Genomic DNA, 27939 nt, shown 5'->3' on the forward strand with positions numbered 1-27939 from the left:
TTCCTCACAAAAACAAACAAAAAGTTACAGGACTTCAAGACTCATTATAAAGCTATGTTAATTAAGACAGTATGGTACCGTTACAAGGTTAGACACAGACCAGTGGAGTGAGAACCTGGAAATAGACCCACATATATGTGGTCACCTACTTTACAACAAAGGAGCCATAAGAATTTATGGGAGGAAATGATAAATCAAAGACTTTGCCAACACCATTCCTGGCCATGGAGGCATCATGGATCGCTTTGACTGCCAGTATCTGATGGCCACCTTTGTCAATGTGTACATCGCCAGTTTTATCAGGGGCCCGAATCCGAGCAAGCTGATTCAGCAGTTCCTGACCTTGCTGCCAGATCAGCAGCTCCACATCTTCAACACGCTTAAGTCTCACCTAACCGACAAGGGGATGTTGATGGCCGCCACGGAGGATGAATGGGGGCCACGCAGGGTCGGGAGAGCAGGAGCAGGACCCAGCGAGGGGCAGGGCTCCAAGGCAAGCCCAGCTGTGTGACGTAGACAATGACAAGGCTTCAACTCACTGTCTTTTTTTTCCCCAATAAGTAGGGCTGGGTCAACTGCATATCCATACAGAGGAAAAATGAACCTTGATCCCAACCTCATACTTTCACAAAAATTAATTTGAGATAAATCACAGACCTGGAGTTGAAAGATAAAATAATAAAGCATCTAGGAGAAAATACGTAAGAATATCTTCATGGCCTTCGAATAGGCAAAGCCTCATTATAAATGATACAAAAAGCACTGATCATTAAAAAACAAAGGATCAGCAAACCCAGATACTTTTACTTCAAATATTTCTGTAATTCTTACCTTCCTCTGTATCCCTGACCTATTTAAGAGAGTCACTTTGGCCTGTAATACAGCCGTTGTCTCTCAACAACTACTCTCCTTTTCCCTTTAATCATTCTTCCATAGCACAGAGAGAATAATATACTTAAAAAATGCAAATTTGACTTATTGCCTTTGGTGATTAAAAATCCTTTAATGGGTTAGCATAACTCAGAGAATAACATCCAAGCTTCTCAGCAGACCAGACCACACCTAGCCCTTTATGACGTGGCATTTACCTACCTCTCCAGCCAGTCTGCTTCCAATATGAATTTTGGCTCTACCAATTTTAGAGTTCCCATTATCGTTTTCTAACTCACACCCTGTTCTGCCTGCAATGCCTTTTCCATTTCCTTCACTAATTCTAGTTCATCCTTCCAGGCTGAGGCTCAGGTATCATATCTTTGAGGAATTCATCCCTATACCTTATATTGGGCTAATTTAGCAAGGGGTACCCTCCTTGCCATCACGTGACTATTCCCCTTTTTTCATTTTAGCAGTTAGAACTGGTTTAAGTTTCTGGAGGGCATTAACCTCTTTGAATCCCTGGGCTTAGTTTAGATTTTGGACATAGCAGACACTCAAGTTCATTTACTTGTTTATCTCTACTGACCGAGCCGCTTACTCCCACTCCCTTCTGTTCTTCCACGTCCGTCCCAGGGAATCTGCTGGAAGCTTCTATTTGATCTGCATGGATAAAAGGGCGGTGAAGGAGGGCCTGACCGACTAGGTTGGAAAGGAAAGCAGCACTCAGACAACTTCAGGCCACCTTCCTCCCTTCAGCGCCTTGGGATGGTACAGGTTTTTCTTTTCTATCTGGGAAGTCAACTGGGAAGCAAAATCAGTCCATCTGGTCCTGTGGCGTTCTGGGCAATAAAACAGTACACCCGCCCCGGAACCAAAAGGCTTCCTTCTGGCTAGTTTCTGCAAAGGCAAAATGACTTCCGGCGAGTCCTAGTCCCTTATGGGTCCCAGCGCAAAGATCCCGGATCGGCGCGCAATCCGCAACTGTGCTCCCGCAAAAGAATACGTAGCAGCGAATGACGTCACGGGTCACGAAAGGCTTGGCTGCCTCTGGTCGCCATGATGTGCACTGTGGTGAAAATGGAGCTCTACGTGCCTTGTGCTATTAGCTGGCACACAAACGCACCAAACGCCACACGTTCCAGAGGGATAACAATACGTTCCAAATGCGCTTTTGAGCTATTCCCTCGGAAGGCTCTGTGGGAGGGCGGACGCGCGAAGAGGAGGGAACGTGAACAGCGGAGGCCTCCGTAACCATGGCTGCGAGGGGCGGGAACTGGGAGCGCTGGTCACGAGACCGGGGGCCGGGCCGGGAGACTTGGTCCTCCACCGTCCCAGCCGGCCCCGCGCCTGCTTTTCGCCTCCCCTTCCGCCGCGGTACACTGTGTGGCTGCTCGTTGGCTGCTTAGGACGGAAGCGCGGTTGGTGTTTCTCCAGAAGTTTCCTCCTTGGGCGGCGACGAAGCTGTTAACCTCTGTAGTAGCAGCTCCAGCTGCAGTACCCGTGAGTGTTAGGGATGGCGGCGGCTGCAGCAGGACCTGCAACAGCCCAGAGGTGCGTGCTTTTTCTTCTCTTTGCTGTGTATTTTTATCCCCTTTTTCTCCTCGGCTAGTGAGCCGTGCTGAAGTCGTTGTTTTCCTGGCAGGTTTTTCCGGAGCTTCTCAGATGCTCTGATCGACGAGGACCCCCAGGCGGCGTTAGAGGTGAGAGAGCCGGTCTGAGCTTCCTCCACCCTCCTTAGGGGAACGCGGCCGCGACGGGTTCTGGCCGACCCCGCCTCTTCCCAGCGTTGCCTTTCTGGGACTCGGGCTGCCGTTTTCCCTGTGTCTCAGCCCTAATATTGACAGCCTCCGCCTCTCCTTTCTCTGACCCACAGTGGCCCCGTTACCCTAGATCCCTCTTCTTGTCCCCTCTTACTCCTAGACCCTTCCTGCATCCTTGCAGCTTCTTAGAAAGACCTCTGTTTCTTGGGGGCATAGTTGACATCCATAGTTGGCCTGAAAGGGTTTTTCTTTTTTTTTAAATGGCATTTGTGACGACGAAAAAGTGAAATCTAGGCTTGATGATACTTGTTAATTCGGTTTTTCATTTGACCATCGTTCTTGCCATTCTCACGTACAGGTGCTGTGCTAAGTGCCTGTGTGAACTCAGACTACTGGAACAAAAACCTTTTCCCGTATGTCCCTGAAAAGTTCCAGATGTCCTGTCACTATTCATTACGCACTCATTTGTTTATTCATCGAAACAATATTTTGGAAGTTGCTGTGTGCAAGGCACTGATTGCTATGGATTAGAATCTCCTTTATGTATTTAATTGACTTACACAGTACTTTGTGTGCAGTGAAAGGCTGTAGAGCTGTAAAGGAAAGTATAAGAGCAAGAGTAAAATACTAATTAAAAGTAATAAAGAGAATCTAAACTGAGGATACATGATGCAGTGGGTCACAAGATGTAGCCAGAGGTTTCTTGCTTTGAAGCACAGAAAAGAGGAAACCTTGTTTCCTTGTTACAATCTAATATAGGCAAGGTTAGCAATTTGAGTTAGAGAACCATTTTCCTAGTTATGACTTCTAAAAGAAATTTGCCACGTGGGTAGTAGAGTCTCTCTGAGGAGGTGACATTTGAGCAGAGACATGAGGGAATGAGTTCGGAAGCTCTGGGGAAAGAGCATTTCAGGCAGAAAGAAGAGCCAGTGCAAAGATCCTGAGGTAGGAATGAAGTTGGCTTGTACAAGGAGCAGCAAAAAGGCACATTTAACTAGAGTGGGATGAAAGAGGAGTAATGGATGAGGTGTGGAGGAAACCAGGGGCTAGGTCCCGTAGGGCCTTTTAGGTCAGTGTGTTTTTTGGATCTGGGTATTTAGGCCTTCAGTTAAAGTCGTTGGTTAGTCAGTTGTGCTGTGATGTTTCCTAGTGAGGCTTCTGGGATCAGTGTTAGAATAATGTTACAGGAGGCACTGAGAATTTCTTCACAATTCTTTTTTTTTTTTAATAATTTTATTTATTTAGTTATTTGTTCCCCCAAAGCCCCAGTAGATAGTTGTATGTCACAGGTGCACATCCTTCTAGTTGCTGTATGTGGGAAGTGGCCTCAGCATGGCCGGAGAAGCGGTGCGTCGGAGCGCGCCCGGGATCCGAACCCCGGGCCGCCAGCAGCGGAGCGCGCGCACTTAACTGCTAAGCCACGGGGCCAGCCCTCTCCACAATTCTTTACGTCAGCTAGACAGCTATTAGTTTTCAGGATCTATGTTTGTTATGGTCCTTTTAGGCCCAATTCCTCTTTTGAAAATACAGTTTATATGAAAGTTGCTTTTAAAGGATATTAATGTAATGAATTTCATTGTTACTTTCCATCTCACTTATTTTACTTTTTAAATTTGTTTTTTGAAGTATGATAGATGTAAATAACACAAATCTTAAGTCTGCAACTAATGAAGTTGTAGTTTTACATACGTGTTTACCACCCAGCTGGATATAGAACACTTCCATCCTCAGAGCTTCCTCTTGCCTCTTCCCAGCCAATAATTCCCCTTACCCACCAGGTGACCCCTATTCTGGCCTCCATCACCATCTGTTAGTTTTGCTTGTTATTGAACTTCATATAAACAGAATCATAAACTAGGTACTTAGTTGAGTGTGGGTACTCTGTCTTGCTCTAAACATTATGTGAGGTACATCCATATTATTGTGTGAAATGGTAGTTCTGTTACTATATAGTATTCCATTTTATAAATATAGCACTATTCTAGTAATGGATATTTGGGTTATTTTTAGTTATTAGCTAGTATGAATAAAGCCACTGTGAATTTTCTCATGTATTTTGGTGAACACATGCACTCCTTTCTTTTGGGTGTATATAACTAGGAGTGAAATTGCATAGAGTAGGAATGTGGTTAGCTTCTGTACCTTGGTTCTTAAAGTGTGGCTCTTGGACCAGTAGTATCAGCATCACCTGGGGACTCATTAGAAATGCAAATTCTTGGACACCACCCCCGGCTCCCCCCTCCACCTCCACCACCACCCCCCCCGCCCTCCCCCCCGCCCCGTCTACTGAAAGTCCTTATGACTCCTGTAGTCCAGTACTCCTTACCCATCTGTTTTACAGAAGAAAACAGACCCCAAGAAATCCAGGTGATCTGTCATAGAGATGTATACTGCCAGTTAGAGGCAGAATGGGAGCCTTAGGTCACACGTTTCCTGACTCTTAGTCTAGTACTGTGGAACAGTGGTTCTCAAAAGTGCAGTCCCCATACCAGCTGCAGCAGCATCATCTGGGAACTTGTTAGAAATGCAAATTCTCAGGACCCACTGCAGACCTGAATCAGAAACTGGTGGTGTGGAGGATGATCATGATAAGAAGCAGCTGTGTTGAGGAAATGTTCTTTTTAAAACTTGAGATGACCTTCTCAGAAAGATGAACAGGTAAATGTTAATTACTAAATAATTGGTAATAATAAGTAGCGCTGGAACCTTGAGGAGAAGTGAGAGTCTATTTCCTCCTAGATTTTCCCAAGTGCTGGTTTAACAGTATTTGAAATTCAGGTCACTTGATACTACATCAGTTAAAATGTTACTTTTTTTTTTTTTTTTTTTTTTTTTGGTGAGGAAGATCAGCACTGAGCTAACATCTGATGCCAATCCTCCTGTTTTTTGCTGAGGAAGATTGGCCCTGAGCTAACATCTGTGCCCATCCTCCTCCACCCCACATGGGACACTTCCACAGCGTGGCTCTACAAGCAGTGCGTCGGTGTGCGCCAGGGATCTGAACCGGCGAACCCCAGGCCGCTGCAGCGGAGCCCGTGCACCCAACCGCTTGCACCACTGGGCCGGCCCCTAAAATGTTACATTTTTATATAAGACTATCCAATGAGGAATAGAGGAGAAGTGTTTGAATCAAGCTGACTCACATTTTTCATTCATTCAACAAACAGTGTACTTTAATGGTGAATGCTGTACTGGGAAGGAGGGATCTAAAGTTGAAAAGATTGTACAGTAAGGGAGTTGGCAGTCTTTTGGGGAGACAGATATAAGATAAGTACACTAATGGAGTGGTGTGTCAAGTACACTGAAGAGCATAGCAGAGTAGAGGCTAACTGGGGAAGTAAAAAACTTTACAGAGGAAGTCTCAATTCAGTAGGGAGAGAAAACATATACAGTCAGGTGCTGCATAACAACATTTTGATCAATGACATACCACATATACAATGATAGTCCTGTAAGATTAGTGCTATCTAGCCTAGGTGTGTAGTAGGCTATACCATCTAGGTTTGTGTGCGTGTGCTCTGGGGTGATTGCACAATGACAAAATTGCCTAACGACACATTTATTAGAATGTATCCTTGTCATTAAGCAATGCACGACTGTATGTGAATTATGAGACTCTTTTGAGGCTTAGTATGAACAGTGGTTAAGAGCACAGGCTCTGGAATCAGACCGCCTGGGTCCAAATCCTGGTTTCATGATAATTATGGAACCTCAGGAGAGTTTCTGTTATCACTCTGGATCAGATTTCTCGTCTGTAAAATGGGGCTACATAGGACCTACTTGAAAGGGTTGTTATGAAGATAAGTAATGTAAGGTACAAGATGAGCCCCTTGAGTTAGGCATCTTGTAGCTTCTTTGCTCTCTAGGTTCTAGCCACACTGGCCTTCTTTCTGTTAATTGAATGTGTCAAGCTCAATCCTGATAGAGGGCCTTTGGACTTGCAGTTTCTTTTGCTTAAATGTACTCTTTATTGACCTATCTCTTGTGTTGCTTGGAGGTGCTCATCACTTTAGATTTCAGCTGAAATACCACCTCAGAGAAACTGTCTTCTCTGACCACCCTACCTAAGTCAGGCCCCAGTGTAAGCCTCAAGAGAGCAGGGGTTTTGTGTATCTTGTTTACCTCTGTTCTCAGTGTAGTGCCTGGGATGTGGTAGGCATTCTAATATGTTAAATGACTCCTGCCATAATTCTTGTAATAACTGTGAGATGGGTATTCATTTTACTAACAAGGAAGCTAAGACTAAGGAGATTAACTTGCTCAAGGTTATACAGTTTAGAAGTGACAAGTCTGTGGTTTCAGGGCACCAAGATCATCCTCTAGAGCTGGGGTAGGATTGGGGTTGTGTGATATTATTAAAGGTTTGGTAGCTGACTTTGAAGTAACTGACCAAAAATAGTTTTGTTGAGAGTGTAGCTATCAGGTCTGCGTGGTTACGTGGCTTTTCTCCAACAGTGCTAGGTAGTTTAGGAAGGGAGAAGGGTTGATATTCTTGTTTATCCATGATTGGGAATTAGCTGTGGCTGGAAGAAAATGGAAAGTGGAATCAAGTTGAGATACCCAGAGCTAAAGGCTTTCAAACATTAGGTCAGTCTGAGCAGTCTGCTTTTGCTTTTAATCTTAAGTTACCTTGTTGAGTAGCATTTTAAAAGAGACTAAAACTTTAAAGATTTGGAAATGCATTTTCTAGGATCCAAGTCTTAAACAATTTTAATGTCTTAAAAGAAGCTTTTCTCCCTATTGTTCTGGGTTATCAGGGTACTTCCTTCACTATTATCTTGGTAAGGATTTCAGTGTAATTATATTTTATAGTTCACTAGCTTTCTTTATTTTTGAGAACTATAAATTGCTTGACTGTAACAAAACTCGTTTTATGTTGAGTGGATCTTTGGGTAAGTTTCTCATAGGTCTGCATTAACTAATTGCTCTTTGCCACTATGATTCAAATATTGACACTGAAGTCCTTGCGTTTTGAGATACCTCCCTCTAGTCACTTTGTACTCTAGCAGCCAGCAACTGTTGTCACAGAAACAGTAGAACTCTGACAACATGCCACAAGTCAGATGTAGTTAAGACAACCACAAATCATTATTTTAACTTCACTTTTTCTGATCTTATTATGCTGTATATTGCATGTTCAAAATAAACTTTATTGTGGTTTATTCATTTCTTATAAGTTTGTGTGTCATAATGTTCAGTTTGTGCTCAGTAGTCTTTTGGTAACTTTTTTTTATTAACAGCCTGATAAGTCAATTGCTTAATTTATTTAACTGAATCATCATAAATGGTCTTCTTTAACCGACAATTAGTTTGTGTTTTTAAAGGTCGTTTGCAGGTTGGTTGTTTGAAATCCAGAAGTTTTTACCCAACTCATTAGGAAAAGGAATATTTTATTTACCTTTGTACGCCAGTGTTTGTTACGTAACGTGTTTAAAAATACTTTTGAAGGGCCGGCCCCGTGGCTTAACGGTTAAGTGCGTGCGCTCGGCTGCCAGCGGCCCGGGTTCGGATCCCGGGTGTGAACCGACGCACCGCTCCTCCGGCCACGCTGAGGCCGCGTCCCACATACAGCAACTAGAAGGATGTGCAGCTATGACAGACAACTATCTACTGGGGCTTTGGGGGAAAAATAAATAAATAAAATCTTTAAAAAAAAAAAAAAATACTTTTGAAGGGACCGGCCTGGTGGCGTAGTGGTTAAGTTCGTGCGCTCTGCTTCAGTGGCCCAGGCTTCACAGGTTTGGATTCTGGGTGCAGACCTATGCACTGCTCATCAAGCCATGCTGTGGCGGCATGCCATATACAAAATAGTGGAAGATGGGCACAGATGTTAGCTCAGGGCCAATCTCCCTCACCAAAAAAAAAAAAACCTTTTTGAATTGGTGATTCAGATATTAATATAATCTATAAAAGCCTTTTTGACCCATAATATACCTATTTTCTTGCTGAGGGGAGGCTAGAAAATTTGGTATGAAGATATATTTGAGTAGATTTTCAAGAAGCTATCAGCTGTTTTCAAAATTGTTTGCAAGTTAGTGCAAGATGGTATTATTTAACTTAGGAATTTCAGAATGTTAGAAAACATTATGTTAATACGAATGTCAAGTGGTATGTGAAAGAAACTTGGAGTAACGAAATGTTACCAAGAGGCAGTATTGTTTAGTGGTTAAAATTCGATTTGGAGTTAGACCTGGACTTGAATCCTGTCTCTGGCACAGTCACTAACTAGGAAGTGAGAGAATGAATCTTCTGTACATATTTGGGGGAAGAGCATTCTAGTGAGAGGGAGCAGCATGTGCAGAGTCCTGAGGCGTTTTAAGAACAGCAAGGAGTCCATTGTGGCTAGAATGGAGGAGCAAAGGGAAGAATAGTAAGAGATAAAAGATCAGAGAGCTAGCAGAGGGTCATCAAGGAGGGCCTTACAGGTCATTGTAAGGACTTGGGCTTTTGCACTGATCAGCAGCAAAGGCATTGCAGAGTTTTAAGCAGAGACATAGTAATAAGATCTGATTTTCATTACTGCTTGGATCAGGATGATAGGGATGAAGATGGTAAAAAGTGGTTTGGATTTTAGGTGTATTGGATTTTACGTATGTGATTACCAAGTATAGTATATATTGCTTTGTGAGACTCACGCTACTGGGTTAAAGCCAAGTCAGTGACACACGTTTGCTATTGAAATAATTTTACCTTTTAAGAAAACTGCCAAATCCCTAGGGTGTATGGGCAATGGAGAGAGAATCAAAGTGTTCCTGTTTTCCTGCGTTTGTCCTTGGCCTCACTAATCATGCTATTTCTTCTTGCATCATTATTGTTTCCGCTACCACTTGTATACCGTGACTGGCCCGGGTGGCAAAAGTTTTAATCTCTCTAATGTTAACTCTTGATCAACGGAGAGTAGCTATCTATGAGATATTGTATCTGGGCTTTCAACAGAATGCTGTGATTTCTTAGGGATGTCTGCCATTGACAGAGGATAGGAGAGGGCCGGGTAAGCTTGATTGTGTATTTATTGATTCTGTTAACCTCCCTGAGCTCTAGATTTAACTTTCAGTTTTTTGTTATTGGACAGCTTCACATTTTCTAGGCATCTCAAATTCTACATGATCTTTGAGTCTTCTCCAAATTAGAAGGAGAAAATCTGTGATGGTCAATGTATATCAACTAAACTCTTCAGAATAAATGAGGTGACAATAATTACCATTTATTGAGCTCCTACTATAGGCCAGGAACTGCTAAGTGATTTTACATAGATATTACATTAGATTGTAGGCTTTTGGGGGGAGAAGAGAGGGAGAGAGATTGATCTTGCAAAGAAAAGCTGCAGGCTTGTTTCCCTGTTATCTCCTCCAAATTGCTTATGATAATGGGTTATTTGATTAAAAATCATGTTTAATTAGATTTCAATGGCTTTTAAAAAACATTTACTGACACTCAACATGTTTGTATTTGTAGGAGCTGACTAAGGCTTTGGAACAGAAACCAGATGATGCACAGTATTATTGTCAAAGAGCTTATTGTCACATTCTTCTTGGAAATTATTGTGGTAACTTTTCCTACAAAGTATATTGTCTCTTCTTCATAAGTTTCTTATAAATTTTGCCCAAGATACAACAAGTCTAATAAAATAGAGATTATCTTCGCGGATTTTTAAATTGGTCTTTCATGCAAGAGGAAGTAGCTGAAGCGTGACAAACATGATGTTGAGCAACACTCATTTAAATTTTATGGGTATCTATTCTTCCTTCAGTGGGTGGAGAATTTATCCAGATTTCATTTGTAGTTTTTGGATGTGCTAACAAAGAATAGCATCACATTTACTATGTTACAGAGTAGTTAAATGAAGTGCTCTCGTTTGCAATTTTTACAAAAAGAATGTGTTTCTCTATTGTGCTACTTTAATTATTCTGGATAGAAGATCTGGGTAGGGAAAAGTTAAACACCTTGAGTCAAATTACATAATTGATGTTAGTGAGAAAATTAGATGAACTTTGTGACACAGAGCTTTATTCACTGACAGAAGAGCTTTCGGAAGGAAGCTAAATATTAGGCCAACAGGAAGGTATGGGGGTTATATTTATTTGAATCATATCTTGGATTAGCTTTTCCTAACTTAAAACCATTTGTCCGTTTCACCAACTTGAAAACTTAAAAATCTAAGGCTGATTCAAATTTTGTGTGTAATGTTTGTTAGGATCTGTAAATAACTGACTAAAAACTGACCATTTTTTCATATACAGATGCCGTTGCTGATGCAAAGAAATCGCTTGAACTTAATCCAAATAATTCCACTGCTATGCTGAGAAAAGGGTATGCAATAACTACTCTTGTTGGATCTGGACTATAGATAGTAGGTGTTTAGTTTGTTGAATGAATTAATTGTAGGCTTTATAGAAATAGTAAATTCTGTATTTGTATATTTTATAGCTGAGATAGGATTCAATTTTAAATATAATTTATACTTCTATTATTGTATTAACTGCAGTATGAGATAGGATATATATAGTTAGTATGTTTTAAAATAGTGATGATTGAAGTAACTGCAAGGTATGGATGAAACTGATGGATTTCAAATCCTTGTTTTGTTCATCATTTAGAATTTACTGTATTTAACTGATTAGAGAACATCTAATCCTTAACCAAGCTGGACAGACTACATTTAATGCTATGAAAACTCTGTATCTGTCTACCTTATATCCCAGCTTGTTTCTGTTGATAAGTGTGACTTTATTCTTTAAGTAAGAAGCTTCTTTAATTACTTAGTATAGCTATATTTTGGAACAAAAAGTGTATACAATTAAAATCAAGATATTCCTTCTGAAAAGAGTTCCAAATTGGATTTTAGTGGGGATTATACTAGATGTTACTGTAGAGTATTTTAGAATATCTCTTATTTTCTAAATATTAACTTATACTTTTTAACTTACTAACTTATAGTTATTAAAATATACTTAAATTATTTCTTCTGACAATAGAGAAAATACTAGGATTTTTTATTTGGAAGGCTGTTTTTCATGATCTTGTGTGTGTGTGTGTGTGGTGTTTGTTTTTAATATGCTCATACAGGATATGTGAATACCATGAAAAAAACTATGCTGCTGCTCTAGAAACTTTTACAGAAGGACAGAAATTAGATAGTAAGTATTAGAATTATATGTTAATAATCTCTAATCGCTTCTATGTGTCTTAAATACCACAGCTGAATTTTGTTAGTGTAATCTCAAGCTAATGGTAGTAACCCAACACCTTTTTTCCTCCTCTTAATAACTTTCTGTGTTGATTGGAGAATTTGAGTTTACTTAAAAATTGATTAAGAGCAAGCCCTGATGGCTTAGTGGTTAAAGTTTGGCATGCTCTGCTTCAGCGGCCTGGGTTTGGTTCTCCGGCGCGGAGCCATATCACTCATCTGTCAGTAGCCGTGATGTGGTGGTGGCTCACATAGAAGAACTAGAAGGACTACAACTAGAATATACAACTATGTACTGGGGTTTTGGGGAAGGGGGAAAATTGATTAAATTGGCCTTTCTTTAGCATTTAAACCACAGATAAACTTTATCATTAGAAGGTAAAAACTGCATATAAACACTCAGTGTGCTCCTTTTTAGTCTGGCTTTATTTGTTTCTAATGGACAAGTGAAAGTTCAATTTGCTCTCATGTAACATAAGTCTATTCATTTTAAGTTATTCAGATTGCTGAGCTAGGAAATCTTACAAGAAAGAATTTATTGAAAAGTGAAGTGTAAGTTTGGATAAATTATGATAGGGTATAGAAGAAATGTGGAGCTTTAAGAGTACTGTGAGTTTTTAATGTCATCTTTTTGAGGGAACTAGATGAAAATTATCACAGCAGTATGAATATCTATGCACATAAATAGAAATTGTAAGAGCAAAGAATAAAAAAATCTGCAAAATACTAAAAGACAGAGGTTGTAAGTAATCTCATAGATAATAATAGAATACATAATCCTAATTGTATACTATCATCTTCTGTTATGATAGACTGTTATCAGAATCTCTAAAGCAGTGGTTCCTAACTGGGGCTGATTTTGCTTCCTGGGGACATTTGGCAGCACCTGAAGAGATTTTCGATTATCATGACTAGTGGATTGGGGGGGGGGTGTGTGCTACTGACATCTAGTGAGTAGAAGCCAGGATTGCTGCTCAACATCCTACAATGCACAGGGTAGTCCCCCACAACTAAGAAGTATCTGATCCAAAATGTTAGTAGTGCTGAAGTTGAGAAAACCTGCTCTAAAGTATTGTATGATTATATTTTTATATTTTTAAAAATTTACTCTCTACTGCTTTTTTTTTCCTTTTAATTTTATTTATTTATTTATTTTTCCCCCAAAGCCCCAGTAGATAGTTGTATGTCATAGTTGCACATCCTTCTAGTTGCTGTATGTGGGACGCGGCCTCAGCATGGCTGGAGAAGCGGTGCGTCGGTGCGCACCCGGGATCCGAACCCGGGCCGCCAGCAGCGGAGCATGCGCACTTAACCACTAAGCCACAGCACCGGCCCATCTACTGCTTTAAATATTTGCTTGTATGCTGTATACCTACTTGAGAAAGGACGTCAGGCCCAACATTGCAAATGGAACCTACAAATTAGGAAAGAAGAGATCTGGACAATAGGAGTTGTTCTCAAACTTGGTTATCCCAAGTGTGGTGCATGAATAATATGGTTATTCAGTTAGAAAGCCAGCATATCTACACTCTTAGCAAATTCTGAAGAGTCCGTTTATCTAATGTATTGATATATATTTGAAAACTCTGATGAGTCATGAGACATTCCGTCGTCTAGATTTCTAAGCCCTATTCCTTATCTTTTTAGAGCAACTGAAAGTTCCCTGCCTACATTCTTTCCTTAAGTAATAGCTTATTATCATGCCATTGACTTTTATCCTGCAATTATTTGAGAGGTGACCTCAGGAGAAGATGTCTGCTCTTTGGTAAAATTGCTGTTGAGGATATTTAATTTAAAAACAAATATGTCTGGGCTGGCTCTGTGGCTTAGTGGTTAAGTGCGCGTGCTCTGCTGCTGGCGGCCCGGGTTTGGATCCTGGGCGCGCACCAACGCACCGCTTCTCCGGCCATGCTGAGGCCGCGTCCCACATATATCAACTAGAAGGCTGTGCAGCTATGACATACAACTATCTACTGGGGCTTTGGGGGAAAAATAAATAAAATTAAAAAAATAAAAACAAATATGTCTTTTAATTCCAGAAAAATTTATGTTAAACTGTTAGGCTTTCATTTTTATCAGGATAAAAAATTTATAGCTCAGAATATTACCTTTTCTTCCCTTTGTATGGTAGGAAGGTTGGTTTTATTTACTGACTAAATTGAATAATAGCTTCTTCAAGTCTAGGATTTTGATATACAGTCGTACATTGCTTATGGACAGGGATAAGTTGTGAGAAATATGTCATTAGGCGATTTTGTCATTGTGTGAACATCATAGAGTGTACTGAAGGGAAACAAAATTTGCCACCCCAAAATGTATCTCTTTGACATGAGGGTTATTTTAGGCTGATTATTTTTAGGAAACAAAAGACTCACAAAGTTTTTATCTCCCCCTTAACTGGCTTTAAGAATTCAGATATAAAAACCTGTCTCAGGAAGGGAGCTATCACCTCAGCATAACGTGAACTAGGTAGTAGACACAGAGGAACCTAGAAAAGCCTGTTTGTTGGGCTCCCCTCTGTGTTCTTCTGTTTCTGTGTGGCCAAACACTTGTTTTCTATATGTTTGCTTTTTTTCACCTACCTGTGAATTGCGTTCTTTCCCTTTGAAGTTCCTGACTCTCCTGACCCCCAACATCATCTTTTGTCTTTAGCTGATGATGGTATTTCAGGTGAGGACTTTGGCCATTTTGGGGAGTTAATTTGGTTTTCCTGGGTTTCTCCCATGCATACATGTTATTAAACTTTTGTTTGTTTTTCTCCTGTTAGTCTGTCTCATGTCAATTTAATTCTTAGACCAGCGAGAAGAACCTAGTAGGGTAGAGGAAAATTTCTTCCTCTTCTGCAGTACTTAGACAAACCTAGATGATATAGCTACTACACACCTAGGCTATATGTTTCTAATCTTATGGGACCCCTGTTGTGTATTCAGTCTATCCTTGACAGAAATGTTATGTGGCACATGACTGTAATTGTTCACCACTAGAATGAATGTGTGTGTGTGTGTATGAGTTAAGGCCTGTGTAGTTGCATTTCATCTATAAATTAGTGAAATAGAAAACTGCATTTTTTAGAAAATTTTAGGGGCCTGCCCCATGGCGTGGTGTTTGAGTTCAATGCGCTCGGCTTTGGTGGCCTAGGTTCGCAGGTTTGGATACCGGACGCAGACCTACACCACTCGTCGGCCATGCTGTGGCGGAGACCCACATACAAAAAGTAGAGGACGATTGGCATGGGTGTTAGCTCAACACTAATCTTCCTCAAGGGAAAAAAAAGGAGGATTGGCAACAGATGTTAGCTCAGGGTGAATCTTCCTCAGAAAAATAAAAAAGAAATTTTTAATTGCTTTTTATTTTTCAGAATAATCTTGCCTACAGTTAGCTTGAATTAGTAAACCTTTTTTTAGATCACTTTTTTTTTTTTAATATTTTTATTTATTTATTTTTTCCCCCAAAGCCCCAGGAGATAGTTGTATGTCATAGGTGCACATCCTTCTGGTTGCTGTATGTGGGATGCGGCCTCAGCATGGCCAGAGAAGTGGTGCGTTGGTGTGCGCCCGGGATCCGAACCCGGGCTGCCAGCAGCGGAGCGCACGCACTTAACCGCTAAGCCACCGGGCCGGCCTAGATCACTTTTAATAATTTTTCCTAACATCGTGTTTTTCTGGCCTTGTGACTCTAATTGTTCTGAGTCTTCAGAGGTGAATAATTTGCTTATGTACATGTTTACATTGCTATCTGTAAATATATTATTCACCATCTGTAGTCTCTTGGATGCCATGGAACTTGGAGATATGACAGAATTCCACAAAGTATAAAGATGCTTCTTGGTGTTGGTAGGAAAGGCATGGTAACAAGTAAAGCCCCTGAGAGACTAGTAGACAGAATAGGTAGCTGCATTGGAGAGCAGACAGGTAGAGAGAGGCTTCTGGACCTCAGCCCAGCTGCCAATTACCAGGCCTCCACCCCACCCTAATTGATGGCATATTGGGAATCTGATTCAGGTATGATTTTGTTGTGTGAGGAGGAAGCTCCTTTAAGAGGGATGAGGGGATATGTAGATTATCTGTATCTGGGAACCAGTAGGGTTGACTATGGTTAAAACTAAATTTTTTTTTTAAATCAAAATTCTTAAGGATGAACAACTAAATGTTAAACCTATTGATATATTAATAGCTGTAACATTAAGATGGCTGTAAGCTCTGTTAGGACAGGTATTTTTATCTGCTTAATTCACTGCTGAATCGCCAGTGCCTAGAATGGTGTTTGGAACATAGTTAGGTGTTCAGTAATTATTTTTTGAATGAATATGTTAGATTGTGCAGATTAGTGATATTACAGTCCTTGTGTTCTCTTAGGTGCAGATGCTGATTTCATTGTCTGGATTAAAAGGTGTCAAGAAGCTCAGAATGGTAAGCATGCAGGCTTCCCATGGTCTTTCAATTTAAAAAGAAGTGAATGTTTACATTTTTTGATTTAAACAAATTTGTTTTTAACTTTATAAATTATAATTTAAATGGTACATGTTCCTTTAGATAGGTATTTCCAGAGGTATTCTGATTTTAGCCTAGTTTATGTTGAAAGGGAGAGGTGGATGGATTTGTTTTGCAGTGGTTTTACTGGTAAGAAGTTACAAGGAGTCTAAAGTGACTCCAAAATGCAAAATTAAACCACTTGTCTTTATTAGGAACATATGGAGAATTGGTTTGCTTAATCAGTATGTTTGTGCTATAGAAATGGTGTATGTAACTTTGCCTATAAATGTACTGTTTTCTGAAAATGTTTTCTTTTTGTTTTTAATAGGATCACAGTCCGAGGTGGTAAGTTCAGAGTTTGTATCCTTCATGTTTTTACCCTATTATATTATTACCAAATATATTTGAGACAGGACTCAGAATGAGCTTTGTCTCAATTAAATATTAAGCAATTTCATTTAATTACTTGTTCCTTTAGTAACTGAAATAATACCATTTAGAAGCTTACAGTCATGAAACTTATTGGGCTGTTGTAATGCATTTAGTTTGTGATTCAAGTTGATTTGTGTGTTTTAGTGTGGTCAGGATGATTACTTCTTTTCTTTGGTGAAAAATCATCATATTAGATGTTAAACAGTTGCTGCTTTGGAAGCACTTGCAGGGCTTATGGTGTGCTAAGACACAAAGGTTAACTAAAATTTGGAAATGTTTATGTCTGTTTAGTTCAGTGTTGTGTTGTTTTGGACATGAAGATTTTCAAGTCTTTTCAGTTATTAAAAGTTATGTTTTTTAATACATATGGAGTTGAGGAAAATTGATTTTTTTTTTTTTAAACCAACTTAGGTTTATATATAACACACACAGTTAAATTATGGCTAATGGCTTTTAGCAGCAGTCATCTACATATTTAGTCAAGAAATAGAATGATGGGATCAGATGTTTGTGTAATCCTAACTCTCTTTATGGGCAATTACTTAACCTTTTTGAATCTCTTTCTTCATCTGTAAAGGAAGATTTACATCTCTGTCATCCAAAGTTACATTGTGACGTTGAGAAAGTCACTTATTCTCTGAGCTTTCTTCATGTGTAAACTGAGCCTAATAGAGCTAATCTACTTCAGGCAGGTGGTTGTGAGCATCAGGCAAGATATGTGCATAATGTGACTGGGATTTGTGAGCCCTGTTTGGCTATTCCTATACCTCCAGGCTTGTCCTGTTCCTAGGGGTGATGGGTGGGGAATGGATTGGGGGAGGTGTTTAAAAGTTGGCTTCCTTCACCTGCTTGTATTTTTGTCTGGGTTTTATAATATTTGGGTGTTCTAGTCTGTATCTCCACTTGATATCATCTAGATTTAGGTGTTTCTCAATACTTAACACTGGGGAGTAATTCTGAGTTAGATTCAGATCTCTAGAACAGTTTTACTTATTTTCTTCTTGCAAACTCCATCTCTTTCCTTCTCATTTAGGGACAACTTAGAGGCCACCTATGAGCCAGGGCAGGTTCTTTAGATTTACTTATTTACATAGCCTTAACTGGCACACATGTAGTTTAGGAAGGTATGGATTGGTCAGGAGTCACTTTGTTCCTTGATGGACACTGTGGAATGTTTGTTGCAGAGAGGCCATATTCGTTCATATGTTCTAGAGCAGTTAGATGCCATTGTTAAGCCTGAAGGTTATATACTATATTCGTACAAATATTTTTTTTAAATGCTACTGTTATTTTCAGTTTAGAGAGTTACTGCATCTTGGAACTGGACATTTTATATATAACCTTTTGCAGTCATATCTTTAGAAAGTTTTCTGTTTTTTATGCTGTTTTTATTTTAGAATAAAACTATTTTTTGAAATTGAAACTGAAAAGTATAAAAATGCTGACTAGTCTAATTTTTGTGAAGACTAGTATTAACAATTATGGATACTATGCTTTGTCTTTGAAGGACGTTTTCATGTAGTTATTCCATGTCAGAGCAACTATAGCACTGGGTAAATTAATAATACGTGCATTTAATACACAGTTGCTAAACTAACTTGTAAAAATCTTTCTCTTTCAACTTGTGAAAATTAGTCTGCATCCCAGCGGACTCATCAATCAAAAATTAAGTAAGTGTTTCTTTTTTATAATGCGTGATCAATATGCCTAAAGGGAAAAAGACCCTGTCACTGAATAGTAAGCAAGTCCTTACCTGTGATTTAAAGTGTTTCTTAGTTTTTTAAAAAATTGTGTTACAGGCCTGAAAAACTAATTCTAAGGCTGTTTACTGATTAATATTAGTGTTCATATTAAGGTTAAATTCAAATTACTTCTCAACTTTAAGCTTGCTTCACCTGATTCCATGTTATGTCACCTTTCCATATATTAAGGAGAGCTTCTTCCAGTTAAGTTGTTGTTATTACACAGGTAAATAAATTAGGCTTGATAAAATTGTAATTTTACCTGCCTTTTATACTTGGAGTAAATTTTTCATAAAATAATTCTGCATAAGTTGAAAGTGACCATTGCTGAGGGTAATAGTAAATAAGCGTCTAGAAAGTATTTGAATTTATTTTAATTATTCATTAGCCATGTGTACAACTTATATTCTTAGGACTGTAACAGAAAGAACCAAGGCATTGAGCATTGCGTTCTCACTGAATTTAAAAGGGAAACTGGAGATTCTTAAAGTTCATTTCTTTAATCAAGGTGCTTTTTGACATAATTACCTAAAATGGCTTGGAAATGTTAAAACAAAGCAATTTATTCATGTTCTTTCTGGGGAGATACAAGATGACCCTCCAAATACCTAGTAGTCAAAGGAACTTTGATTAGTGTGGTGGCAGCAGCAGGAATAGGGCACATAAACATCAAATAATAATTATGGTATTTGGAGCAAAAAACATTGATTTAATAAGTATACTGTGTACCATGCAATGTGCTTAGTCCTGGGAATGTAATAGTGGTAGGATAGATTTAATAGCTCTGCCGTCATGGAGTTTATAATATAGTCTAATATGACAGTGAGGATCCCTGCATTTTTAGAGCTTTCAGTGGGAAATATACGCATAATTAGAAGCTCTAGGCACATTAATCTTCCTTTCTACCTTGAGATTGAAGAAAAATATTGTATTTAATGTTGTGCCTGCCAGAATGAGTTAAACTTTAAATTATTTTAATTTTAGCTCACTTGCTTCTGCTCCCTGGGCTCAGGGCTTTTTGTCCGCATCTTTAGTTAAGAGATTCTGGAGTGTGGAGTCAGGCTGATGTGGGTCCAGTGTAACACCTGCCACTGACTGGCCGATTGCTTTACTTGTCTGAACTTAGATTTCTTTCATCTGTAAAATAGGGATAGAAGTGTTTACTTCTTCTTGGTGTTAGATTGAAATGAGAGTATAAAACTATTGGTGATGTATAGTAATTGTTAGCTGTTTAGAATTAATCTTATCTTTAACATTAGCTTAAGTACCGTGGTATTAGAGATAGAAGTCAGAACCCAGAAAATCATGTAAGTATTTAAATCCACTGGAAAGATTTGGGGCGTCATCTCTCTTATTGGTCTCTTCCATTAGTACAGATCGTAGGAAATTAATTATATAAAATTGTTTCTGTGAATCAATAGCTGCTTTGCTCTTTTGTTCCTCAAGGTGGAGCTCTTGTTGTTTATCAGATTGTAGTTTTTATCTTGACAAAACGTAAAGAAGCAACAACTTTTAAGAAAATTAGAAGTTCTGTTTTAAGTTTCTGTCTTCTTTTTTAATAGGTATGACTGGTATCAAACAGAATCTCAAGTAATCATTACACTTATGATCAAGAATGTTCAGAAGAATGATGTAAATGTGGAATTTTCAGAAAAAGAGGTCATTATAGTCTTTGAACCATTTTTTATGTTGAGATTAAATACTTTTATTTGTAAATATAGTATATTACAGAATAGTCTATAGCAGTTTATCAGATATATGTCATTTCTTCCTGAGATGATGTGGAAAATGCTGATGAAAATCTGAAGTATTCCTTTTCAATTTGAATCATTTTAAGTTTTGAGACAAGTATATGTATACTGTAGGTTATAGCTAGATGTGCATTATTTTCTTTTTCTTTAGATTTGGAATTCAAAGCAGAACTTGGTTGACAAATAGATAAGACATGTGATTTGGTTACATTTGTGTGGTATACTTCATGAAAAAGGTCTGCTTATTTGTTGTGTGATTTATGTGTCTTTGGATTTACTAACCATGTTAAATGAGTATGACCTTTAATAACTTGGTATCTTAGCACTTAGTAGAAAATATTATGATAGATATTTAGGAGAGTTAGTGGTAGAACTAGATGTTTTACACAAGAATTCTTTTGTTATGTACTGTATCATTTTGCTCTTGTGTCTTGAGTTTCCTTGAGATTTAAATGTTAAATGTGTTATGAAATATACTCTTTTTTGCTATATAATTATGTATATGGGAATTCATGTGAAAGATACCAGATGAAAAAAAAGGATTATTTTGAGGTTCTTAAATCTGATATTCCATATAAAGTATTTAAAATAATCTGCAGCAATATTGAAATTCTGTAATTATATTCAGTTTTTTAAGTATTCTACCCTTCATTAAATAAACTTATAAAATGTGCTGCTAATTTTGTGTTCATTAGTTATCTGCTTTTGTGAAACTTCCTTCTGGAGAGGATTACAATTTGAAACTGAAACTTCTTCATCCTATAATACCGGAACAGAGCACATTTAAAGTACTTTCAACAAAGGTAAGAGAATTGAAAAGGGTTGTCAGTAGTAATCTTTTCAAAGTAAAACATTGGTCAAGTAGTAACCCATGTGATTATAAGCCTGTAGATCCTTTCAGCCACATATCTTTGAATTAAAAGGGACAGGTAAATAAGAATGATAATTTTTGAGTAACAGTTTTTTCTCCTCCCAAAATTCTAGGACAGTGGAGTCTACAAGTCTCCTTAACCTCAATAGTGTTTGTATATTTATTAAGATAGGTATAATGTATATTTATTAAGATAGGTATAATACTTCTCAATAAAGAGGTTTTCAAAAAAGACATAATCAGCCTCTCTAAGATTTGATACTGACAATGTCTTGTCTCTTGAACTTGTCATTTTGGCCTGTTTTGATATACAGATACTTTTTTCACCCTACCTTATGCAGTTAAAAATACAAACTATTTTAAAGATGAATCTGCTCTTTTTTTGTTTTGTTTTTTAGTTCAGCTGAGTTTTAGGTTAGTTTGTTATGGTGAATTAATGAATAATTTAAATTGCTGTTTGAGTAACTATATATAATTTTTAGATTTCTTTTTGTTTTTAAAAAGTAAAAATGTGCAATAGAATGAGAATTCAGGGAATATTTTAAATATCAATCAAAAGATATAGTAGGTAGAAGTATAATTTAGTAGGAAAAATACTGAACTGAAAATCAAAAAAATCTGACTCTAGTTCTTTGCTTGCCCTGTGAATTTATAGACTAGTCACAAAGTGATTGATTTATAATTTTTTGCATCTATAAAAATAAAGGATATGGACTGTGAGCTCTGAAGTCCTTCATCTGTAAAATTGTATGAAGGATATGGTGACTTTAATGAGAATGAATGATATAAGTAGACTCTTTCCATTACTACACCTTTTTTAATACACATATCCTGCAACAAAAGTTATTAACTATTGAGTTTAAGTTCCAAAGACGTGAATTTTCCTTTCATAGAATAGAGTCAGGGTTGGTCTGGGTCATGAAGACTGGTAACTGGGCCTGCAGAAAGAAGAGGACATCTGCAGAGGGTTGGAGTAGGAAATGCAAAGTAAAGCAGTAATTTTTGCGTCTAGTTAAAAATGATCTGTCTGTTTATCTATTTGAAGATTACAAAGTACAAAACTGTTTACTTATGACGTAGAGATAGGAAACAGAGTTGCATGGATGATAGAAAGTGGGAAAAGGGATGAAATCATATCAAGGTTTTTGTCTTACTGGCCTCATCCATATAGTGTAGAATTTGTTTAATAAAATAATATTGGGTAAAGTAATTAAGTGCAAAGCTATAGCTAGGTTTGGGAGGGAGATACCTCAGAAAATTATGAGTTTGGCATTTTTGTATATGTTTCTATCAAGAGGTTGTTATTGCATGTCCCTTTGAAGTAATTTAAATGTGAACTGATTAGTGTGAACAGGTGGTAGATGACTTAAAAACTTGTGTTACTGAGCCACACCATATACTTACTGAAGAATAGTACGTGTGGTAAATACACAAGTCTTTGAGGCTAGAGTTGAGGATGTAACTAAGCGTGTCATCCCTTATTTGTTATTCTGCTTTGAATCTTGTGAGTGCTTGTTGATTCTCACCATTCCCCATCCTCTCTTACTGTGTTCTCAATGTGCCTTTTTTACTCTTTTCTCCTTTTTAAATGCTACATAACCGCTTTTCTTTCTTGTATAGTAGTTTATATGTATGTTTTATTTCCCTTGCTTTTAGTAAGTCTTTTGAGAATAAGAAGCATGTCATATTTGTGTCCTTGTATATGCTCCAGATAGGGTTGCCGGATAAAGTACAGGACACCCAGTTAACTTTACAAACAGTGAATAATTTTTTTAATATAAATTTGCTAAATTTGGCCACCCTAGCCCTGTGCGTTGTACATAGTGGGTAGTCAACAATTGTTTAGTGAATGAACTTAAATTGGATTCTGGTGTTAGTCCTATGAAGTTGGCAGAGTATTTTCATCCTCGGGGTTTTACAGGTGAAAAGAAATTGAGGTTCATGGACGTTAAATGCTTTCTCCAAGTTCACATAGTTACTAAATTGTTCAGCCTGGCCCAGGAGGAATACGTGTACTTCTGTGAAGCCAGTGCTTCTTTGTTTAGTTTTTTCTGACTTGTGGATTAAAGAATATAGAGTCTAAGGATGTATTCTGAAGGATGATTATTTTTCTTGTACTAACCCAAAGTAGTCTATATTACTTTGTTAGACTACCAACTTTTAAGATGTAATTTTTTGTATTTATGTAATTTTATGGGAAACAAATGGAAGGAATTGTTCTTAATTATATGTTAAGGGAAATGATGCAAGTTTTTAATCTTTTTTTCATACAACGGAGGGAGACTTAAAATATTGAAAATAAAATCCTTCTCTGGGTTACTGAGGCTTATTTAGTGATGACACTGAGAGAGAAAAATAGTAAAGTAATTTGCTTTTCGTATGTGTTCAGATAGCTTGAATCTTTTAAGCGAATTGAGAAAAGGATGCATTTTGCTTGGGAGAATCTGTTTAAAATTAGAGATTCCGTAAAATCTGTGGTTTAAAAGGGCTGTTTCTTTGCTTTTGAGAATCCTGTTTTCTTTCCCACCTTCAAGGTTGAACGAATGTTGCATATTCATGTATAACCATTGGTTAAGTATTATTAATTCAAGTGAGATATAATTTGCAATGAAAATAGGAAAATGTAGGACCCTTAAATTATTGAAATAGCATTTCTTAACTAAATATTTTACAATGTAATATCTGATGTTTTTCCAGGTCAGGATTCATATTTTTTCAATACCTCTGATAGTTATTTTTTCCTTTCACTGAATACCAGCTTTCATATCTGCCTTAATCCATTTTCTTTATTAAGAAACTGTAATGTTTCTATTGTTCCATCTTGTTAATTTCATGACAGTATTCTCTGGTCACAATCACAGGATTATAAATAACTTTAATGACAGCTTTGCTGTGAAATATTCATTTTAAAGATTAATATTCACTCCAAGTAAAAATTAGAATTCTCAGAATCTTTTGGAGTAAATTTGCCCTTGTGGAAATGTTCTGGTATTCCTATTTTTAGTCATAGTAATTTTTCCATGTTACATCAATATAAAATATGAAAGTTTTTGGGCCGGCCCAGTGGCTTGGCGGTTGGGTGCGCGCGCTCCGCTGCTGGCGGCCTGGGGTTCGGGTCCTGGGCGCGCACCCATGTACCGCTTCTCTGGCCATCCTGAGGCCACGTCCCACATACAGCAACTAGAAGGATGTGCAACTATGACATACAACTATCTACTGGGGCTTTGGGGGGGGAAAAGAAAACGAGGAGGATTGGCAACAGATGTTAGCTCAGAGCCGGTCTTCCTCAGCAAAAAGAGGAGGATTAGCACGGATGTTAGCTCAGGGCTGATCTCCCTCCCAAAAAAAAAAAAAAAAAAATGAAAGTTTTTAATTGGAATCATGGGAAATAAAAATGTGTGGCTTTACTTAGAGACAAATAGCCCCCTTCTCCCTTCTTAACCCACTAAAATTTGAGAAGTTTTAGAGAAAATTCTTAATATTCACAGAAGAATCACAATGATGATGTAATGGAGCGGAGGTGTCTGGGCGGGATGCTACTGCTTTTTTAAATGCGTAGATGTGGGGGGCTTGCGATTGTTGTTTTGTTATGTCTTTTTGATACAGTGGTGGTGGTAGTAGTGAGGTTTTTTTTTCATTTAATAACTAATTAGTTGCTGATATCCACAAATTGTAGATCTTGGAGTATATTCTTGCCACCTTTTCTATTAATGTATATTCATATATGTTCAAAAGAAAAACATTTTACTGTACATACTATCTGTAGTTGTTTTTTTAAACTTAGCCATACATTATGAATGTTTTTCATGGCCTTAAATATTCTACAGCAAAGTATTTCATTGTATGCATTTACTGTAGCTTATTTAGATAGTCCTATATTGTTTTACTTGTGGAGAATTATAGTAGGTAACTTTTTTGACTGCTATGTATTATCCTATGTAATCTTCAAAATTACTGCATGATGTAGGTATTTTTATCACCCATTTACAGGTATGGAAACTGAACCCAGAGATGTTAAATAATTTGCCCAGATTTTTTAGCTAATTATAATGATGATGAAGATATTGATAACATTCAATTGTTATTTGCCAGACACAGTGCTGTATTCTTTTCAGACATGGTCTCACATAATCCTAAGAACCCTAAATGAGGTTGGCCCTATTAATCCCATTTTACAAGGAGAAACTGAGGCTCAGTGAGATTAGTTACTTGCTTGTGGTCATATATCCAACAACTGGCACCTATTTGTGATTCTTCTCTTTCTAAAATTACACAACTGATTATTTTTGTCTTGTTCTCAACCTCTGCTTATTTCTGAGGATATAAAATAAGTAAAACTTCTAGTAGTAAAAGACACTTCCAGCAAGTTATTCTATCTCTTGGCTCCTTCATCTCTAAAATATGGATGGTAATCTCCTTTAGAGAGTTGTTGTATTGAGATAATATATGTGAAGCACTTAGTACACGGGGTGTGTAATAAGTTCTCAAGTTTAATGTTACTGCTATTATTATTATTATTATTATTTTATCCTGATTAGATTTTTATTCAGATTATAAAAGCAATGAATGCATATCATAGAAAATTTGGAAAAATGTAAAGGAGCTGAGAAAGTAATCATTCAGTCTCACTACTGAATGACATTTTGGCATACTTCCTTCCAGATAACCAGATATTTCCCAAAACTTAGGTCTATCAGTACAGATGATATATACTGGAATTTTTTGTTTATGGGAGAGTCATTTCTAACTGATTTCTTCAAAAAAGGTAGAGGCGGTGACCTACGTACCAGTGGAGTGCTGGCTCAGAGTAGGCACTCAGTAAATATTTGAATTGAGCTATTAGAACTTTGGCAGGATTTTGCAGTTTCTCTTCAGTCATTACCATCTTCTGCATTTTTAAAAATGATTTTAAAGTGATTTGAGTGTAAAAATAAAGAAGGTAGATGTGCAGTCTGGCCTCAGGAATACTGAACTGTATTATTGAACAAAGCGATTTGATATAGCAATTAAACCTGCAAAGAGCTGAGTAAGAGAACATTGGGAAAGATGCATTCTAAAGATCCGAGGAACACTTATTTAATGACAACAGCCTTTCAAAAGTTTGCCAAAAAAAAAGTTTACCAGTAAACTGCACAGCTCTTTAGTCTCTGGGAAAGATCCCTTCACCATCTGTCTGTAGCAGTAAATGGGAGTTTACCACTTCTTAAGAAGGTGGTGTCTGGATGCCATGATCCCTTAGGAGTAATGGCTTCTCTTTAAGTCTGAAGATCCTTTCAGGGGGAAAAATTAAACTCTCTGCTGTGCAAAGAGGTGGGTGGTAGGTAGTACACATAATATTGAAAACTGAAAATCCAGCACAGTAGGCATTCTTACTAGTGAACCTGTGAATACTGCTTTGGGATTATGGTGCATTGAAAACCTTTCCTGTGTGTATGAGAGCAACACTGAAGCAAACTACCAAAGTTTTAAGTTAATTTAATGACTTATAAATGGTCACAATAAAAATATCTGAAATTGGACTGGTGGTGATTTGAGAAGTCTCTACCAGAATCATCAGGACTTAAAACTTCATTTTTAAAAGCATATACATGCATTGAAAGTGAAGTAGGTGTAAAAAAGAATTCATAGAAAATTAGTCCCCTCTTCCCCCTTTACCTTTTTTAAAAAAGCTGCTTTAGGTGGTTTGTTATGTGCAGCTATTTTAATGAATGGATTAAGTATAATTTCAAGTTCAGGTCAGTGTGTCTCAGTTGAAACAGGTTGTTACTAAGAGCTTTGACTTTGGCTTTATAAAGGCCTCTTTGTTCATACTGCACAATTACTCGGGTTATAGTAGTTTTCAGTAGATGCAAGTGCTGCTCTTCGGGTGAAACAAGGAACTTTTTATAGACAGTACTTAGCACGGAAACATGTGGTGCACTATAAGGGTGCCTTGTGGCTGAGGTTAGTTAAGGGTAGTGTGATGTACACGCTGCTTGCCAGGTATTCATTTCCAGGTGAGCTGAAAATTAAAGGAGCAAGATGCAATTTTAAATTTTAGGATAATATTAATGGCCCTTTTCAGTAACTCTTGCTGTGTCGTTGCCAGCTATTGGATTTATCTACCTTTTTGATAAATATCCCAGCAGTGACAACTTAAAATAACTAGAGTACTCTCACTTAATACTGTGTGTGAGAAAATATTGGTGGTATTGTACTTTATAAAAATTAATCATAGTTCATATTAGGGAATTCTAGAGATTCTTATAAAAAATTTGTTTTTATTTATGTAGACTTTAAACATGTAAATTACATTAAAAATACTAATCTTTTTGCCCGTTTCCCAGTGACTTTTGTTTCAGGTTTTTCTTTCATTATGAAAAGATTTTTTTTATTACATTTCTGTGCTCCTAAAGAAAATACAAATACTCAAGAGACCACACCTCTTCCATACCATCACTTCATGTCTGATTAAAAATATTTGGTGGATTTCTCTGTTAGTGTTTTGTTAAGATATTTTAAAATGCAAATTTTAAGGATTCTCTTGATAAATGGCCGGTAGAGAGATTACCAGTAATTGCTAATTTAATTGATTCCTCTGATCTAAAGGAGTCAAAGAACCAAGATGTGAATAGGCTTTTCTTTTTGTTAAATATTTTTTTTCTATTTCTGAAAGGAATTCTTTTCTTAGAAAAAACATTAGAATATAAAATTCTAATTTGACTCTTAAACCGTTTGCATAATAATTATTAGTGTTTACCAGCACTATAAGTGCTGATTTTTGCTAGGCTAAAAATGGGAGTGAGAGCGTTATTTGAATAAGGAAAACAAAAGGTAGATATAAGTGCTATGTGAGTGTATGTTAGGGT

General features: G+C 37.5%; 1 protein-coding gene across 1 annotated transcript in view; it reads left to right on the forward strand.

Annotated features, from left to right (window-relative positions):
* The first annotated feature begins 2313 nt into the window (after positions 1-2313).
* SUGT1 (SGT1 homolog, MIS12 kinetochore complex assembly cochaperone) overlaps positions 2314-27939 on the forward strand; it is a 39448-nt gene continuing 13822 nt past the window's right edge. The window contains exons 1-10 of the mRNA XM_058548269.1: positions 2314-2427; positions 2519-2576; positions 10092-10182; positions 10877-10946; positions 11703-11773; positions 16179-16232; positions 16624-16640; positions 18363-18397; positions 20032-20128; positions 20916-21023. Coding sequence (XP_058404252.1) covers positions 2390-2427; positions 2519-2576; positions 10092-10182; positions 10877-10946; positions 11703-11773; positions 16179-16232; positions 16624-16640; positions 18363-18397; positions 20032-20128; positions 20916-21023 — 639 coding nt within the window. The 5' untranslated portion in view covers positions 2314-2389. The remainder of the gene's footprint in view (positions 2428-2518; positions 2577-10091; positions 10183-10876; positions 10947-11702; positions 11774-16178; positions 16233-16623; positions 16641-18362; positions 18398-20031; positions 20129-20915; positions 21024-27939) is intronic.

The sequence above is a fragment of the Diceros bicornis genome, chromosome 9 (assembly GCF_020826845.1).
Source record: "Diceros bicornis minor isolate mBicDic1 chromosome 9, mDicBic1.mat.cur, whole genome shotgun sequence".
NCBI classification, from domain to species: domain Eukaryota; kingdom Metazoa; phylum Chordata; class Mammalia; order Perissodactyla; family Rhinocerotidae; genus Diceros; species Diceros bicornis.